Source organism: Eulemur rufifrons, chromosome 3, assembly GCF_041146395.1.
Source record: "Eulemur rufifrons isolate Redbay chromosome 3, OSU_ERuf_1, whole genome shotgun sequence".
NCBI lineage: Eukaryota > Metazoa > Chordata > Mammalia > Primates > Lemuridae > Eulemur > Eulemur rufifrons.
In genome coordinates this window covers 53,770,372-53,790,911 of record NC_090985.1, presented here as the reverse complement: position 1 = coordinate 53,790,911, position 20,540 = coordinate 53,770,372, and the positions used below count along the sequence as shown (strand labels likewise).

General features: G+C 36.0%; 1 protein-coding gene across 2 annotated transcripts in view; it reads right to left on the bottom strand.

The window, feature by feature from the left end:
• The window catches only part of ANGPT1 (angiopoietin 1), a 240,105-nt gene that overhangs the window by 92,223 nt on the left and 127,342 nt on the right, over nt 1-20,540 (bottom strand). For both annotated transcript variants that reach the window (XM_069466099.1, XM_069466100.1), the window contains exon 2: nt 2,606-2,761. In XM_069466099.1, coding sequence (XP_069322200.1) covers nt 2,606-2,761 — 156 coding nt within the window. The remainder of the gene's footprint in view (nt 1-2,605; nt 2,762-20,540) is intronic.

The window sequence follows — 20,540 nt, the reverse complement described above, 5'->3', positions numbered from 1 at the left end:
GATGTTGAAGGCAAAGAGATATTGGCACAAACTGATAACAGAGTGAGAAAAACACTGTAAGGCAGGCTAAGGAGAAAGGAAAGGGCATGGCATTGTTTCACGATTCTCACCATGGCCAGCAGGGTTATTTAGATGTGCTCTTTATAGGTCTCTTTTCTGATCATGATGCTTATGGAGCACAGGAGTATCTTTAAATGCTGTTGCAGTAAAACCATGGCTCCATTACCTTTTTTTAAGTTGCAAGTCTAGAAAGTCAGAAGAGAACTAGAAAGCAATAAGTTACTTATCTTTATAAGATCATCCTGTGAAAGCTAGGGCACCAAAATGTATTGCAAAGCCATTGTCATGAGTTCCTGACATAACTGAGGACCTGAAATCAGTTTTAGGAAAAGCTACACCTATCAAAGTGAAGTCAAGTTAGATGAATACAGGAGCAAAATTAGGAGAGCATACCTGGACAGCACAGAAGCATCTACTGGTTTATAAATGCTTATTATAAATGCATAAGGTGTATCGAGGGTAATGAATAATTCAGGATTCCTTTTGTAAAGTTGGCTCTACATCAGGGCATCAGTGCCCATGAATGGTTACGTCTAAGCAGAACACATCCTCTTGTAATAATTCAAATAAGCACCACAAGGGTATACGTTTACATGAAGAAGGTTTGGAAAGACATTAAAATGAAGATGAAAAGAACACATAGGCTTCACTTCTTAAGGTAGGATACAGTTTGAGCCATTGTCTTCCTTCTCGACTTTCCTCTCATTGGTAGTTCTGATAAGTTGGTGATTTTTTTAGATGTTTTGTTGGTTTCAGCTATCTTAAAATTGTTTCTGCTGTATCTAATAAACTTTCATTGGCCTTTAATAATAAATTTTAGCTCCTTCATATATTCTTTTTTCTTTGAATCTTCTGTACTATTTTCCAAAAGTACATATCTCCTGGCCTTAAGGATGCAGACAGACAAGTTGTCTATTAAAACCTTATATAGCATGCATCTTAACAGTGTGAAGATTAATAAGCTAACAATGGGACATTTTTTCCCCACAACTACAATTCCTAGGTGTAGAACAAAAGAGAACAAAAACAATCCAAGATAAGGTTTTTGGGGATGGAAAAATTAAACAAAACTCTGCCATTTATGTCATAAAATTTATTTTAACAGAGATCTATAAAAATTTCAAATGTGCAATCAAGTAAGATATACTGTGCCAGTTTTTGAATATATGAGAGTGTTTTGTAGGAGAGGATGAGCATTCTGTTCTAATAAAAATAAGAAAAAACACAATCACATTATACTGCAAGAAGCCAATATGCATAGATTATGAAACTTGTTTAGTGTGATGATAAACAATTAAAGTCTTATAATTTTCAGTTACAAATTTCCCCCATCCCTCATGTTGATCTGATGATAATGTGCTGCAAAAAAAAAAAAAAAAAAACCATTTCCAAAGCCTATGTGATTCATTCCTCCAATGCCATCAATACTTAAGTTCTTATTAATTATTAGTATTAGTCAATTACTAGTATTACTAATTAAGGAGCATAGAAAAGAAGAGAAGTGAGTCTGGAGTTTGAGTCCTAGATTTTATTCACTAGCTGTATCAATGTGAGAAATCATTCAAACTCTCTGAACTATCTACTGTAAATGATTTTCATAAAAACCACTTGTACATGGGAAAGTTGTTTGTGTTATATAAAATGCTCTGCCCACATAAATTATCATTGTTATTTTTCTTTAAATATCCACATATCTGTGATGTCACTAACATAAATGAAATAAATTAGAAATAAGGTTGCACCTAATTTTTGAATTGACATATTTCAGCCAGAAATATGCCAGAAATCAACTACATTGAGATAGAGTCATCCCCTGAGTTTCAGAATGATACCTGACTGACCATTTTCATAGCTAAAAGGGGACCAAGAGATAATCTCCCACTCATCAAATTGATATCTGCTATTTGCACTAAACTGTGATGGTGGGTTTGCGACAGTGATGACTGAAGAGCATCCCTAGTTTTTACTGATTTGTACTCAAATAAGTATGTCACTGTCCCTGGTAGGGAGATACACACACACACACACACACACACACACACACGCTCTCACTCTCACTTTCTTGATCAGTTCATTTGGCTTTTCCTTTCTATCCACTGAATGCACAAACCCTCTGCAGGTGCCATAATAGCTAGAGAATTACCAGAGACAAAACAAGACAGGTCAAAAATGCACATCAAAGGCACCAATTTAACCCAAATGGTTATTTTGTTTGACACATATCATATCACAGTTGGTAGCTGCAGTGTTTATTTGAATTTAAACACTGATTAGGTCCTTTGCCAGCCCTGTTTTTGCAAAACACATACAAAGCTAAATATACCAACCCTCATTAAATCAAAAGAAACATGCATAGCTTGTCAGACAGTCATTGTTGTTATTACCAATAAACAAAAGTGTATATGTTTCCCCAATCTGAGTGCTGAAATGTGCTCTGTGTTTATGGAGCAAGCAAAAGGAAAATACACGCGCGCGCGCACACACACACACACACACACACAACCTTCCTGGTTGAGTTTGCGGACTCTGGCCCCGGGGGGTGTACCTGGGTCTCAACATCTGTCAGTTTTCGGGTCTGCTCTGCAGTCTGAGACAGGAGGCTGGTTCCTATCTCGAGCATGGTGGCCGTGTGGTTCTGAACTGCATTCTGCTGTATCTGGGCCATCTCCGACTTCATATTTTCCACAATGTAATTCTCAAGCTGCAAGAGATAAAGGACAAAGCATTCTACATTATAAGCAAAGCCTCCCAGTTGGGGCATGTAATATTTACAATGACAAAACAAGATGCAGCTGGCAAATCAGCCATCTGGCAGGGATCCTCTGTATCTCTGGGAGCTGGGGAAATGGAAGCAGAGCACACAGGAATCCAGTTGTCAACAAACTGCTAATAAACTGATACACATACATAATAATCACAATCATGACGATAATACGCACTTGGATTATGCTTTCTGTTGTTGGCATTATCTCATTTAACCCTCTCAGCAGAGATGTGAGTTAGACACAGTCAGTGTCATTGCTCTGTTTATTTTATAGCTCAGGCAACAGAATCAGAGAGGGTCAGGGACGAACCCAAGGTCACCCGGCACAAATGCAGCAGAGTTCATATAATAATTTAAATCTAAATCTTGGTGCTCTGCTTTTTCCATTACACCATGCTGACCACTCATCTCAGAAAAATTCAGCCTGCTGCTTCATTTTTTGTAATGATAAATAAAAAATCACGCTGCATTGGGGGAATGAGGAATAGGAGGAGGGCAGCCTTTAAGGGGAATATTAACATATAAATGACGAGGTATGGAAATGAGCTGCAGAGCCTGAGAGCTAGCCAGCTATAACCATTCTCCATGCTCCTTTGCAAACTCAAAAGTAGGCACAGCCCATGAATTGGTCTTAGCCCTTCTTGCCTTGGGTAACATTTAGTCCTTTATGGCACCATCGTAGAGAACACTATAGTTGTAAAACAAATGGTACCATGGGGCAAAGAATTATTAAGTGACTTACTATGAGGGAGCCTGTTAGGCACCTGGGAGAATAAAGCTAAGCATATGCACTGCTTGACAAATACCCAAGAAGCCTACACCTCCCTGTCAGTGCACTTAATTCTCCCCCACCACTGCGTGGTGACTACATTTCATTACCCAATTACACATGTGGGGAAACTGCATCCCAGAGAAGTCAGGTCCAAGGCCACACACCGCAAAAACAGCCAGATTGGACTTGAGCGCTGAAGTTCTTAACTCTCATACCAACACTTTCAACCACTTGATAGTTCTGCCAAGTCGTGCTTCACAAGCCGGGTTCCAAATCATTAACAGCTACGTGATTTTCACTGATTTAGTGAACCATAATACATCCACTATTTAATAATCCATAGTAACATTATTATCATGTAATAAATATAGTCTAAATGTAAATTCCCCTTTGTGAAACTTTGGCAGTTCACTTTCTAACATCATCCCTTGCTTATTTCTATTTACCAAATAAGAATCTTCCCCAAGCTAACATAAATTTAAGTTTAGAATCAAACTCACAAAGCTATTAATAAATTCTGAATCTGTTCTTGGTCAATATAAGATATTCCCCTTCCTTCTGTATTCCAAGTTAGACATGGTGGGAATTTCAACCCGTAACATTTTATTATAAAACAAACACAAAATAGATTAGAATAAATATCTGAAAATTATTTTAATAAATTTAAGGTCTCTGGGCCAAATCTTGGCTTTATTTCAATTGAACCAACGTATTTAAACGACAAGGGAAGGGTAGAGGAAAAGAGGGTAGGTCAGAGTACTAAATATCTGTCAGTTTGGATTCCACATCATGTGTTCCCCTTTTCCTTATCACATCCCTTAACTTTCTTTTGGGAAATTATCTTTGATCCCTTCCGAACAAATGCTTCAAGTAGTTTTCTCCCACCTTAGCTTCAGGAGCAGGTACATGTTTGAGCCTGGCAAACCAGAATGTTCTGCTCTTACTTAGCAAGTGTGAGTTATTCATGAATGGAAAGATATTGCAAAATAAGGCTCTTAAGCCTCAGTTTTGGAATTTTGTCAAACTAGTTTTCAAAAGAACTTCTTTTTTCTCTGTGGTTAGTAAGGTGGTAACATATATGCCTGACAAGGCTGATGCCCATTTTGCTACCACAAAACCAGAGCCAGCTCAGATAGCTAGGTAGCTAGATACACAGGTATTATAGATAGATATGATAGAGCCAGGTGATATAGATAGAAGGATACCTTTCGAGCATGTGGATCCAGCCATGTTTTTAGGTAGATGCAGCCTTGGACATTCAGTTGTAAGTTGCACGATCTAATAATCTCCCCCTGAGCAGCCAACATTTCCAACATTTTTCCCCTTCGATTACATTGATTTAGGTTTTTAACATTTACAACCAAATGTTTTGACTATTACATTTGATAAATGTTTAGCAAAAGAAGGCTCAGACAGGGAAACATAAGCAGCATGTTCCTTACTTGTCCAGGGAATTTGGACAAGGGAGTATGTATGCATATACATGAATGTGCATAACCTTAAAAACGGCAGGTAAGTCTCACTGTGAAGATAATACCTGTCATTTATAGCTGATGTTTATTAATTGCCTGCTATGCAGCAGGAACTGAGCTAAGTGTTTTCCTTTTATTAATATAACTGTACTTAAACCTCATAGCAACTTTATGTGTTTTATAGATGAAACTATTGAGGCTTAGAAACCCCAAAACAACTTGCTCAAGAATAGGCAAGAATTCAACCCCCAACCCAAAACCCATATTCTTAACCCCTAGTTTATTCAGCCTAGCACTACTTAATTATTCTATGTTATAACCGCCCCTAAACCTTGAGTGTTCATCAAAACGACATGGAAAGAATTTAAAATGTAGATGGAGGTACAACACAACAGAAATCTTCGAGGGCACATACTAGGAAACTATATGTTTTATAAAGCTTCCTAATGTAATTCTAATTCAGGCAAAGGACCAGTACTTCTCAAAGTGTGGGCCATGAAACAACTGCTGGTATGCTAACTGTCTGTGATCAGTTAGTCATGAGATGAGAACTTTGTGCCACAATGTAAATTATCTATCATGAAGAACACTGTTTAGTTCACCTGATATATAGAAAAAGAAGCCCCATTTGGGTAAAAAATAATTAACTAGAGTTATATTCATGCTATTTATCATGGCAGCCCAAATGAGAATTTTAGTATAGATTGGGGACATATATTAATATAAATGTCTGTACATGAGCAAACTTTCTAAAAGAAAAAAGTGATCCTATAATTTACATTCTGGTGCAAGCTTCTTACCTTGTTACAAAATGACAACAATTTCCTTGAGTAGCACTGATTTAGACCATCAGAATTACTCTGCTATGTCACACACACTGCTTAACAAGAAATTTGGTTTCCCATGCAGATTTCCCTTCGGAGAGACAATTCACTATCAGTGAACTCCAATACAGGATCTGTTTGATAATTTAACATCAATTTCTTATGCAGCTGGTTAGCAGGAGTCAGTCGCCGGAGCTTGACTTGCTCTGAGCACTATAACAACCATGTACCCTGGTCTTCACAGAGGAGGACACCCTCTGGTATAGGTCGTTACATCAAGGTTCAGCTGCTTTGCAATCCTATCTATGTGTCAGATCTTGATTCTGTACTATTATGCTTTTTTTGATACTATAAAATTAACACGGGCAAAGCAAAATAACTGTTTTATACTAGCATTCATAACAGCCATAAAGTGCCTCTCAGTTCTGCTGACCCTGTTGTAGAAATGAAGTAGGTCTCCAACCTATACTAAAATTCTCATTTGGGCTGCCATGATGAGTAGTATGAATATAACTCTAGTTAATTATTTTTTAATCAAATGGGGCTGCTTTCTCTAGGAATAACTGCCTTTTAATGCAAAAGGTAATGGCACACTTAAGTAGCAGGAACCAGATGTAGCTGATTTAAAGGCCGAGGAGAGAGGCAGAAGTCAAACATACAATGTGTGATTAATAAGGAGGACTGCTTTCATCTTATCTCTAAACATTCCTCTGCAGATGTATGACTGTGAAATCCATCTTGATGTGCCATATCAGCTAGCTGCAGGAAAGAGTTGTAACAAATTTGATTGTCTTTATATATATCCTACTGGTTTTCAAAATATATTTACAGAAAATGATGGCTACCTTAAGGTTTAATATTTTATAAACATCCAAGATGTGAATTTCAAGCTTAGAAGATGCTGACCACAAGAGCTGAAGAGTTATAAAGAGTCTCCCAACCTGAATGATAAAATTATTTGACTATACTGCCACTCCAGAGTTTTATAAAGTATTGTCCAAAAGACTAGGAAAAGGATATATGATATGATTTGAAAAGAGATGACATTTGATTAATGATGATTTTTAAGCAAGGAAATAATGTTATATTTGTAAAGTGATTTGATATTTACAAAAGAGATTTCATATACATTGTCTGATTTGATCTTTATGCCAAACCTATAGGGAGAGAACTGATTCCATTTTACAGTTTTAAGAAACAGAGGCCTTAGCTGACTTCATGGAGATCAAAGAAATGTCAGACATCAAAGAAAGTTCTAAACTCTATTTTCTGATGCTCCAACTAGCCTCAGAGTTGTGGCAACTGCTCAGTTATTGGATTGGCTGGCTGGTTGAATGACTGCTTAATTGATTGGTTGATTACATGTTTAGCCAGCTCTTGAGTGTGCCTTTACTTATTCCTTTGAAAAAATCATTCATCAATAGAAAAGGATCACTTTCACTATGCTTCACCATATTGGAGACCATGTTAATTAGAGGTGAGATCAGAAACTATAGGGCCAGGTATGTGGAAAGTTTACTTTGCCAATACTTTTAATACAAGGGGATCATTAAACATTCTCTCATAAGTTCCTAACTTTTTTCTTAGTCACATAAGTTTGTTTTGTTCTGCCCATTTTATTTCTTACCAACCATTGTTAAATATAACAAAGAGAATAGGAATAACTAAGCCTCTAGTGAGGCTAAGTATATGCCAGGTTTTACAAATATGTAGTTCATTGAATATTTGCAACAATCCGGATACTGTATTACTCGCCTCATTTCACTGATGTATAAACAGAGGCTCAAGGAAGTTAAGTAAATTGTGTAAGATCACATGATGACTTGGTGGCAGAGCTGATATATTGCTTTGAAAAAGGCTAGATAGATTACCCAGCAGGCTGTGCTCCATCCGAAAGGAAAGTCTTCCATCAAACACAAGCATGTTGCCACCAGTGTTATAGACAAATTCTGATAACACAATATTCATGCAGTGAATATGTAAAATGAAAGCTACAGAAATGATGAGCTGAAACTTGTTCAAGGATAGATCATTTAAAAATTTTTTTAATTTAAACATTTGCACACTATGTCTGTAAAATCCTGGGAAAGGTTATACATGGTGAGAAAGGAAATAATCCAGTCAACTGTATGAGAAGTAGTATTATTGAATAGACAAAGAAAAAATATTTTTAAGAAGTTAAGATTATCAGCCATTTGTAGCTCACTCATAAATGGCCTACCCTGTCCTTTGCCCAATGACTAAAGTGGAGAATTAATGCTATCCTTCTCCATTATGAGAGAGAGAATTTTGGGAAAGCTCTCTTACTGGACTCTTAAAATTCTTGGTACTTCATGTTCATGAGAACCAAAATCTGTGTGAGATTATGACATGTCTTATATGTGAAATGCATTCTCTATCATTTCACTCCAAGAGATCACTGCAAGGGGACTCTTAAACCAAGCCTATCTTAAAGCACAAAGAATATAATTTCTCCATGTAATTCTTAAGAAAATAACATTTTAAACCCTATAAAAATTGACAAAGGCATTGTTTGCTTAAAATATGTTGTAGATTAAGTGGACCCTCATTGAATGTTGGTGCATATGGTATTACTCAGTTATGGCAAAACAACCATGAAATAAAGTAAAAGGGTAAATATGGGAAAGCAATAAAAAGGTAAAACAACGCAAAAAATGCCTTAAATGTTGATGGTTTTATCTAATATCACTGTTTCATAAATCAGTGGCAATATTGAAAATGCAACTATATCTAGGTTTATGGCCTTATAAAAAAGATGGCTGAGGCCAAATATATTATTTGCAGGAATTTCTATTATTAGATCTCCCAATATACTGTTTCTTTTACCAAATGGAGAAGTACACTTGTCTTTTTAGACAATAGATCTATTTAGCTAATATTTAAAATGGTTTCTGGACTGATACTCATGACATGGACCCCATTTCTCATTTTGATATTTGAGGAACACTTACTATTTATGGAAAAAAGAAAACCATTAGTATAAAAGAGCTGAAAGAGACATTAAATATTATGAGCTCCAAGGATCTCGTTTTATAGATGTGGTGACTGAGGTTCAGAGAGGTTATAGAAAGCAAGGTGGAACAGCTAATCAATGTCAGATGCCAGGCTGTGGCCCCTCAGTGTGTGGGAAACTCAGACTCACGTCAGGCTGAGATAACAGCAAGGGCTGTCAGTGCTGTTGGCCCACCCCACGTTCCTTCTCCAATTTCCTGGTTCCTGCTACTTGCTTTATCTTTGTTGGCTCCTGATTTGGATGTCCCCTTTCCCAATACCAATTAATGCTCCATCAGTTTTAGGGGTCTTGACTTTCTTTTCTGGACTCTGTTCTTGCTTCCTAGAACTGATGTCCACCGTCTGCTCCTGGGTCATTGAGCCTCAGTAACCCCTTGATTTTATTCTGCTTATGCATCACCCCACAAGTGGCCCAAACCAGGACCAGACTCTACTATCAGTTCAGACTTATTAGACTCTACATCCATTCAGTTTACTCTTAGCATATGTGTAATAAATATGTACTGTGTACTAAGCCTGGTGCCAGTTACTACGAGTACCATGAGTTGAGCCTGGTAGGAAATAGAAATGTGTAGATTGATTGTTTCAATAGAGTTAGTGAATGCTGTGATGGAGTCTACCTGTGACTGACTACATGTATTCCTGTAAATACGGAGACACTTCCAGTTACTGGTGTTAATCAGGTGAGCAGATTTTTGTTATATCACCTCTAAAGAAGCAGTAGCAGCACCCGCATTGAGGCATATGGAAAAGATATCAAGGGCACCCCAGAAAATCCCGTATGAACAAATTCTCCTGCGATCGCTTTTCTTGGTCATAACTCTTGTGAGACCACATTTTTGTGGCCGATGAAAGTTGCCAAAGTCATTCACAGTGCCCCAGAGTTGGGCCAGGACCCAGGAAAGTCATTCTCTTTTTGTAAACAAACGAGATGTCTCCTGTGCCAAAACACATTTTACTAGCCTGGCACCTCTCTTCCACACCCACCTTCTCACACAAGGAAAATGTCAGAGTCATGAAACCTTAACAATATTTGTGCCTGCTTAATTTTTCCCTTTACCTTTTTAAAAGGGAGATGGCATATTAAGAGCACAGTCAGCCAGGAGTCAGGATATCTGGATTTTAATCCAGGTACTATCATTGATTTACTCCATGAACTTGGACAAGTCACTTAAGCAATTTGGGTTTAAGATCTTCATCTATGAAACGAAGGGCTGGATTTGGTTATTTCTAATGACTCATGAGGCTCTCAAATTTCTTGATTTAGAGCTTCCTTTATGAAGTATAGGAGTCTATAAGATTTGAATTTTAATTTATTATAGAAAATTGAAATATGAATGTATATATGTATAAAATATAGCATACATATCCTTAATGGAAGTAAAGAAACAATGATACCAGAAATATAATAGAAAAGCCCTGGATCAAGTCTCTATAGCAGGCACATCTGTTTTAAGATAAAAAGCTAGAATTTCTGAATCTCTTAATCCCCAGGCATCATTTTGCTCTAAATATATTCCTTGTTTTTCTCCAACACAGCTTGGCCTTTTCCTATTTTTTTTTATTGCAATGAATGGCACCACTATCACCTACCCATTCATCCAAGCCATAAGGAATTACCTTGACTATCCTTCTTCATTTTCTACATTCAGTGAGCACCAGATTGTGTTGCTTCAGTCTCTTGAAGGCTAAGTCCATTCCACTCCCGTCTTCCTTCTCTCCCTACCACATTACTTTATCCTCATAGCCACTGACTAAGGTCAGACTCTCATCATTTTTCTTCTGGATTTGTTAATGACCCCATAACTGGTCTCATCCCATAACTGGTCTCCTGACTCCAGACTTGCTTCCTCCTATCCATCATCCATGGCGTAGCCAAAGGGATTTATCTAAAGCACAGATTTGGCCTTGTCATGCCAATGCTTAAATTCTTTCAGTGGCTTCCACTACCGGCAACAACTCCTTAATCAGCATAGAAGATTCTTGACAATGGGGACCCTGGCCCTTTCACCTTACATGTACCCTATGCTTCAGACACACCAAATTACCAAACTTATTTACATTTTGCCAAACACACACTATTCTGTTCCCTCCCCCATATCTTTGCATATGACTTTGCCCCAACTGGAAGGCTTCTTTTCCACCTCATTTTCCCTTTTCTTGGGCTAGGTCCTGTTTTTCAAAACTCAGGTCAAGCTTTTCCTCCACTAGGAAGCCTTTCATGAATTCCCTCTCTTTAATTCCTTTCCTTTACACTTCTAGACTATTTCTGCTTTTTTTCTTCTTAAGAGCATTGTCCACCACTCTAGTATACCATTAGCTGCTTAAGCACAGACACTGTCTGGTTCAACTTGGTATCACTTCCTATCACTGCCTGGCACAGAGTAGGGGAGTAGATAAACTCATTAGTCATGAATAAATCAATTTGTGTATGAAAATATTGAAAGTCTCTAATTATGAGCTTAGCCTAATTACATTTGTTTTTCAAAGCAGGAAATACCATATTAGCAATTATTAATGATCTCAGGGTAAATGATGCAAAAGTACATAGGTCTGAAGACAAATATTCTCACTGGACCATATCACTCCTTCTTGTCTTACTGTCTATTTCTACTTTGCTTTTCCCAATCACCTCTACTGTAAGTAATTATGTTAATCAAGTAAAATCCAAGAAAGACATCAAAAACTAACCATGTGTTAATCACTGTGCCATACATAAAAGCAAAAGAAGTAAAACTCAATTCTGTTCCTTGAGACTGCTTGTAATGTAAGCATGTTACAAATGCTGGAATGAAGGCACAAATATCCTGCCTGCCTGATGGGGTAGAATAAATAAAGGAATGAATTCTCTAAAAGAGGAAATCAAGGAAGTCTTCCCAGAGGCAGTCCCAAATGAACATGGAAGGGACGGCATGCATTTCTTATGTCTCCTTTAATATAAAACACAATGGCCTAGAAAGCTTGGGGGTAGGCGGATGAGAAAGGATACCAGGAAGGGTATGGCAGGACACAAGGAGCTCTGCTTGCTTAGGCAAGGTGACTCTCCTGCCCACCTTCTGGAATGTGCTTCTCAGGAAATCAAGAGATAAATCAATCAGAAGCAAGGGCATGCTGTTGAGGTCACACCACACACACAGGGCAAGAGCATGACATGAGATTTTTAATATGAGATCCATGAAGAAGGCTCAAGCAGATAAGTTCTGTGTACTTTACTATATTTTCAAACACACTAAGCATAAAGTTTACCCATTTAATAACATATATAAGCATGTATGTTGTGTGTATATGTGTGCATACACACAGATATAAATTAGCACAATTTGCTCTCATACATATATATTCCCATATTCCCAATCCATATGTGTCAAGTTCTACATTCATACTTTGTAGTTATGTTCATTTTGTTGTGGTTTATTTGGTTAAGGATCCATTTAAAATAACCAATGCATCACTTTTCTTTGAATGAGGTGTATGTGATGTAAAATTTAATCACTATAGATAATGCCTGTTAAAGTGTCATGGACAGCTCCAGTATTCTGCCTAACAACCCAGAAATCTTATTCTCAAATTCTGAATTTATACATAGATGACAGAAAAATGGAAGAATCATAAAGCAACTTGGTATGCATTGTTTTAAAAGTGATCATTTTTAAACTAAACAAGATATTGTTTCAAACAAACATTGCAAATATGTCTTCCTTTAATTTAATGGTTTTTAGTTTCTTGCTTATCTGAAATGCAATTTAACCCCCTGCGTGCTACACAAAATACATTCTGGTTCACTTAAAAAGAGAAAGCTTTGACATTTGAACTGCAGACCACCCCAGCAGCTAGTAGGTTGTGGGGGATTGATGGGGTAAAAGAGATGCCACAGGGTAACTCTTCTAAGAAACATCTTCTGCAAACTACATTTTTTTTCTCCTTTGACGAATGACAGCGAAGCAAACAAATAGCTTATGATGATGATCTTTTAAAAGAAACCTCTGCATTTAAATGAAGGACTACAGGACTGGTCATGAAATTTAAATACTCAGCAGGTGATATGAGATAGTAACAGAAGTTCAAAAGCCTTAATAATTAAGAGATTTACAGATTTCTAGGAATACCATTATTAGGTAGAAAATTGCCATCATTTTACTTTGATATGTCACATGAAATTGCAAGGTATTAACACTTAAAATTGAACTTCAGTCCAATGAAACCTACTTATTCAACATTCTAAATTTTTAGACTGTTATCACCATTCCATTTATGCTACTTCCTTTCTTGAAATAAAGTTTCTGTTTGTCTTTTTCTCTTCTGTACTATGTCTCAAGTTTATGAGTTTTTAATTAATTTTCCTTCATCTGCTTAAGGAAGGCAAAATAAATGGTAAATGTGTGTGTGTGTGTGTGTGTGTTTTCTTCTACAATATGGGATTACTCAATGGAATGTGCAACAAGTTTGTACAGGCATAAAACTGTCAATGCCATTGTATAATAAACATTCCAAAGCATTATGTGTGAGGTCCAACTAATTTTTTCTGAATAATATTTGTTGAGTAGTTCTTATTTAAATTACCATTGGTCCAAGTACCGAAGAATTATTAGGATGGAAATCAGCGTTCAAAGCATAAGAAAGGGATAATGATTGCTGACATCTTATAAATGAACTACAATCCCTATTTTTTCTCACTTTGATCAAAGGACTACAGACACTGGGCATTGTTTCTTCTTTCACAAAGGCCATTTTGGTGCCCTGGTGATGCTTGTTACATCTCAAGGGCTATTGGATGAGAGCCCACATTACCATTATAATGAATGAGTTTCTCTGAGAATTAACTACACATCACAAGAGAATGAAACTAAGCATGAGTAACTGCAAAAAATACCTGGTCTCATTACTACAAGTATTGCCAGAAGAATTTTGCAAAAGTCAGTTTTAAAGACTCATTAACATAGTTCTGGGAGCTGTAGATCACCTGATAGTGTTCCTCCCAATTTAGTCACCCAACAAGCTGTAAGCACTTGAAACTTCACATTTTCACTATCTGAAAGAAGGCTGGTCTAATTTATTGGAACTTCTAAATTCTGGATTCCTAGAAATATTTTTATACTCCTGAAATGTTGATAGTAGATACTGTGAAACTACCATACATATTTAACAGATGTCACACTTTGACATATTTGCTTTGGATGTTTTCTTTTTTAGTAAGAAATAATTCATTACATAGACAACCAAAGCGCCTTCTGTTCCCAATCAGAATTAACTTTATTCTGAAGTTGAGATGGCTTTTACTACATGATTATATACTCAAAATAATATACCATACTGTCTAGTATATTTTCAAGATTTTCAAAAATATTACCTTATTGCATGTTTCTTCAACTCATTTTTTAATCACCATTATATTTTTGAGACTTAGGCATATTAGCAGTATAATTTCATTATGAATTACAGGACTGAGTTAGGTTTAGTAATTCTAACTACTAATAAAATATTTTTGTATCCAAGATCTAATTTACTCTGAGGAGAGGAGTACAAATTCTATCAGATTCCTGTTACCCTGAGTTCTAGCTCAGATGCAAGAAGGAACAAATTGTTTCTCAGACTCTCACAAAGCCCCCAGGGTTTTTTCTCTAAGGAGCTGAAGGAAAAGCTGTGTAATGAATCTTCCCCATTTAAAGAATGTATCTCAAGAATCCGAATGAATAATTTTTATCCTTAGCAAATAGTTATTTCCCAGAGAGAGCAATTAGGGGGTTGAGAAAGAAAAAGAAACATGTTACCAGAACTAAAAATTGACTCTATAGTTCTTCTCAAACATAAATTACTACATTAAGGTTTTAAAATAATTATGGCCACAATTACAAAGACAGCCCTCCCAACTTCCTGCACAGCCTTGCATTGAATAGACTATATAGTCTAGGTTTTAAGGTACTAAGTGACTAAAATGTACCAGCTTTGCATGGTTTAAAAACAAAAACCCTCTTTACTCAACATAAGAAGCAGTATACAAAATGATATATTAAGTATGTTACTAATTATGGTAAGTGTGTGCAGACACACAGTTATATGCATTGGAAAATGAAAAGAAACACTGAATTGTGAACAGTGCCTATCACTGGCTGATGGGAATACAGGTGAATTTTATTTTCTTCTTGAAATGGCTTGGTATTTTCCACTTTAAGAAAAGGAGAATTTAATTTTATATTCTGAAAAAATTAAAGAACTAGAAAAACAAAGAAATGTGCTTAGAATGCATTCATTTTTAGTGGGAACTTATAAACATCTGGCAGAGTTTAGAGGTCGCCTGGTCAGAGCAATCCTGGAAAACACTGCTGCCCTCTGTAGATATGCCCCACTGTCTCAGTTGGGTTTTGTCTTTTGTGTTGCCCACTACCCATCACCCCCAATTCCCTGGCTTCCTAAGAAGTAAAGAAAAAAAATAAACAAAAGAAAACAAAGGAGCAGAAACAGCCTTCATTCAGGTGGTCTTTACTGAGAGGGAAGAACTGTGTGCAAAGCCTAGAATCAAAAGCCGTTGTTACTGAGCACTTCTTGTGGGTCAGCCAATGAGCTAAGTTCTTTAGATACTTTCTTTAATTATTCCTCACAGCAGCCCTTTGACATAGGTATGGTTCTCTTAGACTGATGAGATGGCAGAAGTTCTGAGAAGTTAAGTAACATTAGGGGCACAGAGCCCAAATGCTGGAGTCTATATTCAAACTCAAGTCTCTCTGATGCCCCCAGAATTCTCTTTCCACTCCAGTCAGCCCCAGATCCTTGGTTACTGCAAAGATGACTACAGGCCCTTTCCTGCCCAAATTACATGTCCTGCCTTTAACCAGGACATGTAATCTCCAGTTTTCCACAGCTCCTACCTCTCTTGGGCATAAAACTTCTGGACCTTTTAGCTATTAAGGGTAGCTGCCCAGATCTTACAGGCATTTGAGTTGTCACCAGTTGAAGGAGAAATGAAGGCACCTAACATTTGGTTATCACCTTCTGATGGTAGAAATGCTTTCATATATTTGTTCTCCCTTCACCACTACCATGCTTAGGGGTACTGAAAGAATGATTGGGTCAATACTTAGTGGGGCCTTTGAGGCCTTACTAAACCCAGCATAAATATGTAATATAATTATTTTATATGACAAGTTGACTTATTCTTTCCTCAGCTCCATAGCAATATGCTATTTATGGCCACATTAATTATCCTTGCTGAAAAGCATCAGCACTTTCTTTCATTTACTCAACCAAAACAGAGATACCATTGTCATATGTCATATGGATTAGTATCATGCTAGTTCTCCTGTTCATTACAGTATCACACCTTCAAATAAACACAAACGTCAAATACACATTCTAACATTCATATATTCACACTGAAAACTTATTTTCATAGAATGAACTTTAATATTAGGATTTTAAAAAATTTACCAACAAAATACAATCAATAATAGTCAAACGAGACTTTTTCTTTAGGAAATAATGTTTTCTTGTTTACTAAATTAAAACATGCTGAACTATATCTAAATTGAAATTATTGAACTGAAATAATTTTTCCTCAAAATTTTTTAGTTGTTAAAAGCAAACTTATACTTCAATATACTTATAGAAATTTTACAAATATATATGTATTTTTATGGAATCTTGAATTAAAAAATATATATAGATCTATATAAATCTACGTTTAGATAGATTTGCATAAATCTATATTTAGATTTATATATTTGTAGAGCTATATATTTATATTGGTAGAATATGTGTATAGATCTATATATATCTCTAGAATATATGTATATGTGTGTATATTATATACATATAGAATATGAATATATGTATACATTCTATAAATGCATATTTTCTGTATATATATTTATATGAACATATGGCTATATATTTATATATTCTACAGATATACAGATATTTATATATCTTATATAGATATTCATATATATGAATATATGTGTATAGTCTATATATGTATACATGTGTATGAACATAATCTATATGCATAGAATATATATATGGCATGATGCAATAGAATGTAATTGTTTTCCCTCAAAAATGTCATGTCTTACCAAGTAGGTATAAGAGCACAGAATGGTAGATTAAATATCAGCAGACACACAGATACACACACATGTAGATGGGTATAGGCAATATATATTCACATAATTTTTTATATAAAATAAATGCAGTTCAATCAACAGCTATTGAGTGACTTTCATGTGTGCTCTATGTTAACAGGCCTTGTGCCATAGAAATATAAAGATGCAAAAGATACAGCTCTTGCCTAGTCCTGTCTTGTGAGAAAGATAAACATATAAACAGACATCACTGTAATGTGGTAACTGTTAGAATACAAATATCTCATACAAGATTGTGAAAAATATGTACCAAATTTGTGAAATCCATGATGCTTTTATTCATATACTCATAGAGAAGAAATAGTGTGGTTGGTCTTCTCAGTTAACAGCATGACTGAGCACATATATATCTTGGAGAAAGTGCAGGCTTCAATCAGCCTCTTTTCGGTCCTGATGTGCATTCCCACCCAGGCTGGCTGCTCTCAACATTCACAGCTTCATTATTACCTTTTTAATATTAAAATGAATTATTTTAGTATTATCATCATCATTATCTCCAGGAAACTATGAAGGCCAAACGTTATAGATCCTAGGATCTCACTGATGCCTTTTGCATTCTTGACTTCTTAAAGCCAAGGATTCTCATGCCAGAGCATGAGATGTGTTATAGAAAAATGTCCAATGAGTTAGCTGGAAAACCACCATCATATCAAGAAATCACATATTTGTTTGTTCACAATTCTTACAACTTTTTCACCTGTAAAAAAGGAAGAGTCAGAGAATATAGGTAATTCCCCAAAGACACACAAATGAGGCTCAAGGCAGAACCAGAATTCTTCCCCAGCTTGTCTGTGATCGGACTAATGCATACCATGCCTAACAGCCCAGTTGTAAGGATTTCTCATATCAAAAGTCAAGAATCTTTGTGGTCTACCTGACTTCCTCCAAAGTGGGGGAAAGGTCTTGGTGAACTCCCACAGGCAGGTGGAATCTTGCAGCATGCTGAGCTATCTTTAGCATGGTGTTGTGGAAAGATCCCAGAATGTGTCATCAGGGGCCCTGAGTGATTTGGGTTTTTTTTTACCTATCAGCCATGTGAATTTTAAGGTTTGTTATTTCTGTAAGATAAATATTTATCATCAGTAAAATCATCATCCTAATTACACCTGCCCTAACTGTCTCAGAAGTTTGCAATAATGAAATAGTGTATGTCAAAATATTAATACTTGGTCAGTTGTAAGGTGCTATGCAAACGTCAGATACTCATACTTGATTGTGGTTAGGGTGGAAGAAACAGTTGAGAGTCTATTAGAAGTGTGAATTCTCTGGTGTAACTGTGTATATAGTTTCACAGAAGACAATGAACATCTAATATTAACCACTGCATTATTTCTTTTACCAAGTTCTGATTTATACCTGCACGAGAAGCAGCATATGAGAAACGCTGTATGAGAAAGAAGAGTAAGCTTTGGACTCTGACTGCTCTAGGCTAGATACTGATTAGCTGTATAATTTTGAGTCACTTGCTTTCCCTCTCTGTGCTTTAGCTTCTGTGTCTAAAAACAGGGAAGAATAATGGACCTGTATTATAGTATTTATTGAGGATTAAATAAGAAAAATCATGAATATACCTACATTGAAAAATAAAATAACAAGATTTTAATGGAAAGGATGGGATTTAAACTTCCTCAGCGAATGTGGATGTGAGAGATGGTATGGGATGACAAAAAACATTAATGAGAAATTTGTTATTAGAGGCCTAGCTTCTTAACACTTATTAATGTTGTGACTATGAGCAAGTCGCTTAACTATTCTGAGCCTCAGTTTCCTTCTCTGTAAATACAATATCTATGTCAAAGCAGTTTTGTCAAGTTAGAATGACACTATTTATAAACTGTAGCCATACAAATATAAACAATTTATTTCAGCATACTCTAGTTCTCTGATACATACTGCCCGTCTAATGCTAAAGAGTTTTACAAATCTTCATTCTTAAAGAATCATAAGTATTTTTCCTTTTAACACTATCTCAGGATATCTATGTATTATATGGTGGCCATAAAGTCTGGAAACAGATAATATTATTTTATTCCATTTTATGTTAGAAAGCCATTTATTCTATATATTGACTAATTTTTCCAGACTTTATAGCCACAGGGTATAAAGAAACCTCACTTACAACAACATGTGCTAGCTGTTTCAAGTCTTTAGAGGGAAATTTCTCCTTGAGAATTTAACCCAGAAATACCCGTAATTAAGATTTTGATGATGATTAGACTATGAATTGCTAGGCCAGCAATGAATAAAGTGAAAGACTGCAGTGAGGAAAGTTCCCAGATGTCTTCCATAAAAATACTGTGGGTGTGTGGGGTCTGCGGCAGGGATTGGAGGAAGATTGTAAGAGGGAGGAAAAAGAAACAATCTTTTTCTTTAACATTTTAAACATTATAGTTAACATAACTACCTGAACATCTGACTTTGAAGCAGGTAAATTTTAAATTATTCACATATAAAAATATACATCACCTTACATAGGATCACAAGGACCTGAAAAGTAACAATATTGCAAGACTTTAAGGTTGTTTTCTGATAAATTGATAAATAGACTGATAAATTGAAGCCGACACATTTCAAGTTACTAATGATAGCTATCAATGCAAAATTAAGACAGGATAAAATATGACATAATTCTCTAAAAACCCATTTATTTGTATGGTTCACTACTGGAACCTTGGCAAACTTGACAGTGAAAGCCTCAAATGGTCTCCTCCGTGAGAGGCAGTGCCTCGTTAAGACAGATTGATGTTTAGAATTTCACAAACCTCAGGGGCTTAGCACTTCTTTATTTAATCACACAACTAAAAAAGTCCTTGTATTTAATAGATCCTTGCTATATAAAAAATTCCAAATGTGTAAGTCCACTGAGATTTCTGAGCTTCCTGTAACTCTCACCATTAATGCATCTGCAGCCACCAAGCTACTGGGCATGAAGCAATGAGCCGTATCTTCGCCTGGGGCATGTCTAATGGTGTAACATGGAAAGGTCATGGCTCTTTGAGCATTGGGATTTCATCTTTCAATGGGATTCTAAACAGGAAGAGACTGTTCAACAAAGAAACGTTAAAAGACTTCCAAAACATTCAGAGAGATACAATCAGTATAAGAGAGTAAGCTTGGTTCCCCTCAGGAAAAAACATAAATATAACTAAGTCAGGCTAGAGTAGTGGCTTTCTCATTTTTTTCACTGTGACCCACAGTAAGAGGTATAGTTTTAATCAAAACAAGAAACAAATACCCCCCCCACATAATTGTGTGTGTGCACATAAATAAGGAACAAAAGTTTCACGAAACAATACTAACTCCAATGACACAATAAATTCTAGAAACTAAGTCTCCGACCCTACCTCTGATATTTTTACACTGTTCAATTTTGTTTTATTTGTAAAAGAAGGCTTGACTCAACCCATTTTTAATTTTCCCAACTTACTAATGGCCAGAATGTTCAGTTTAAAAAACACTGAAATGGAAGCTGAAGTTCAT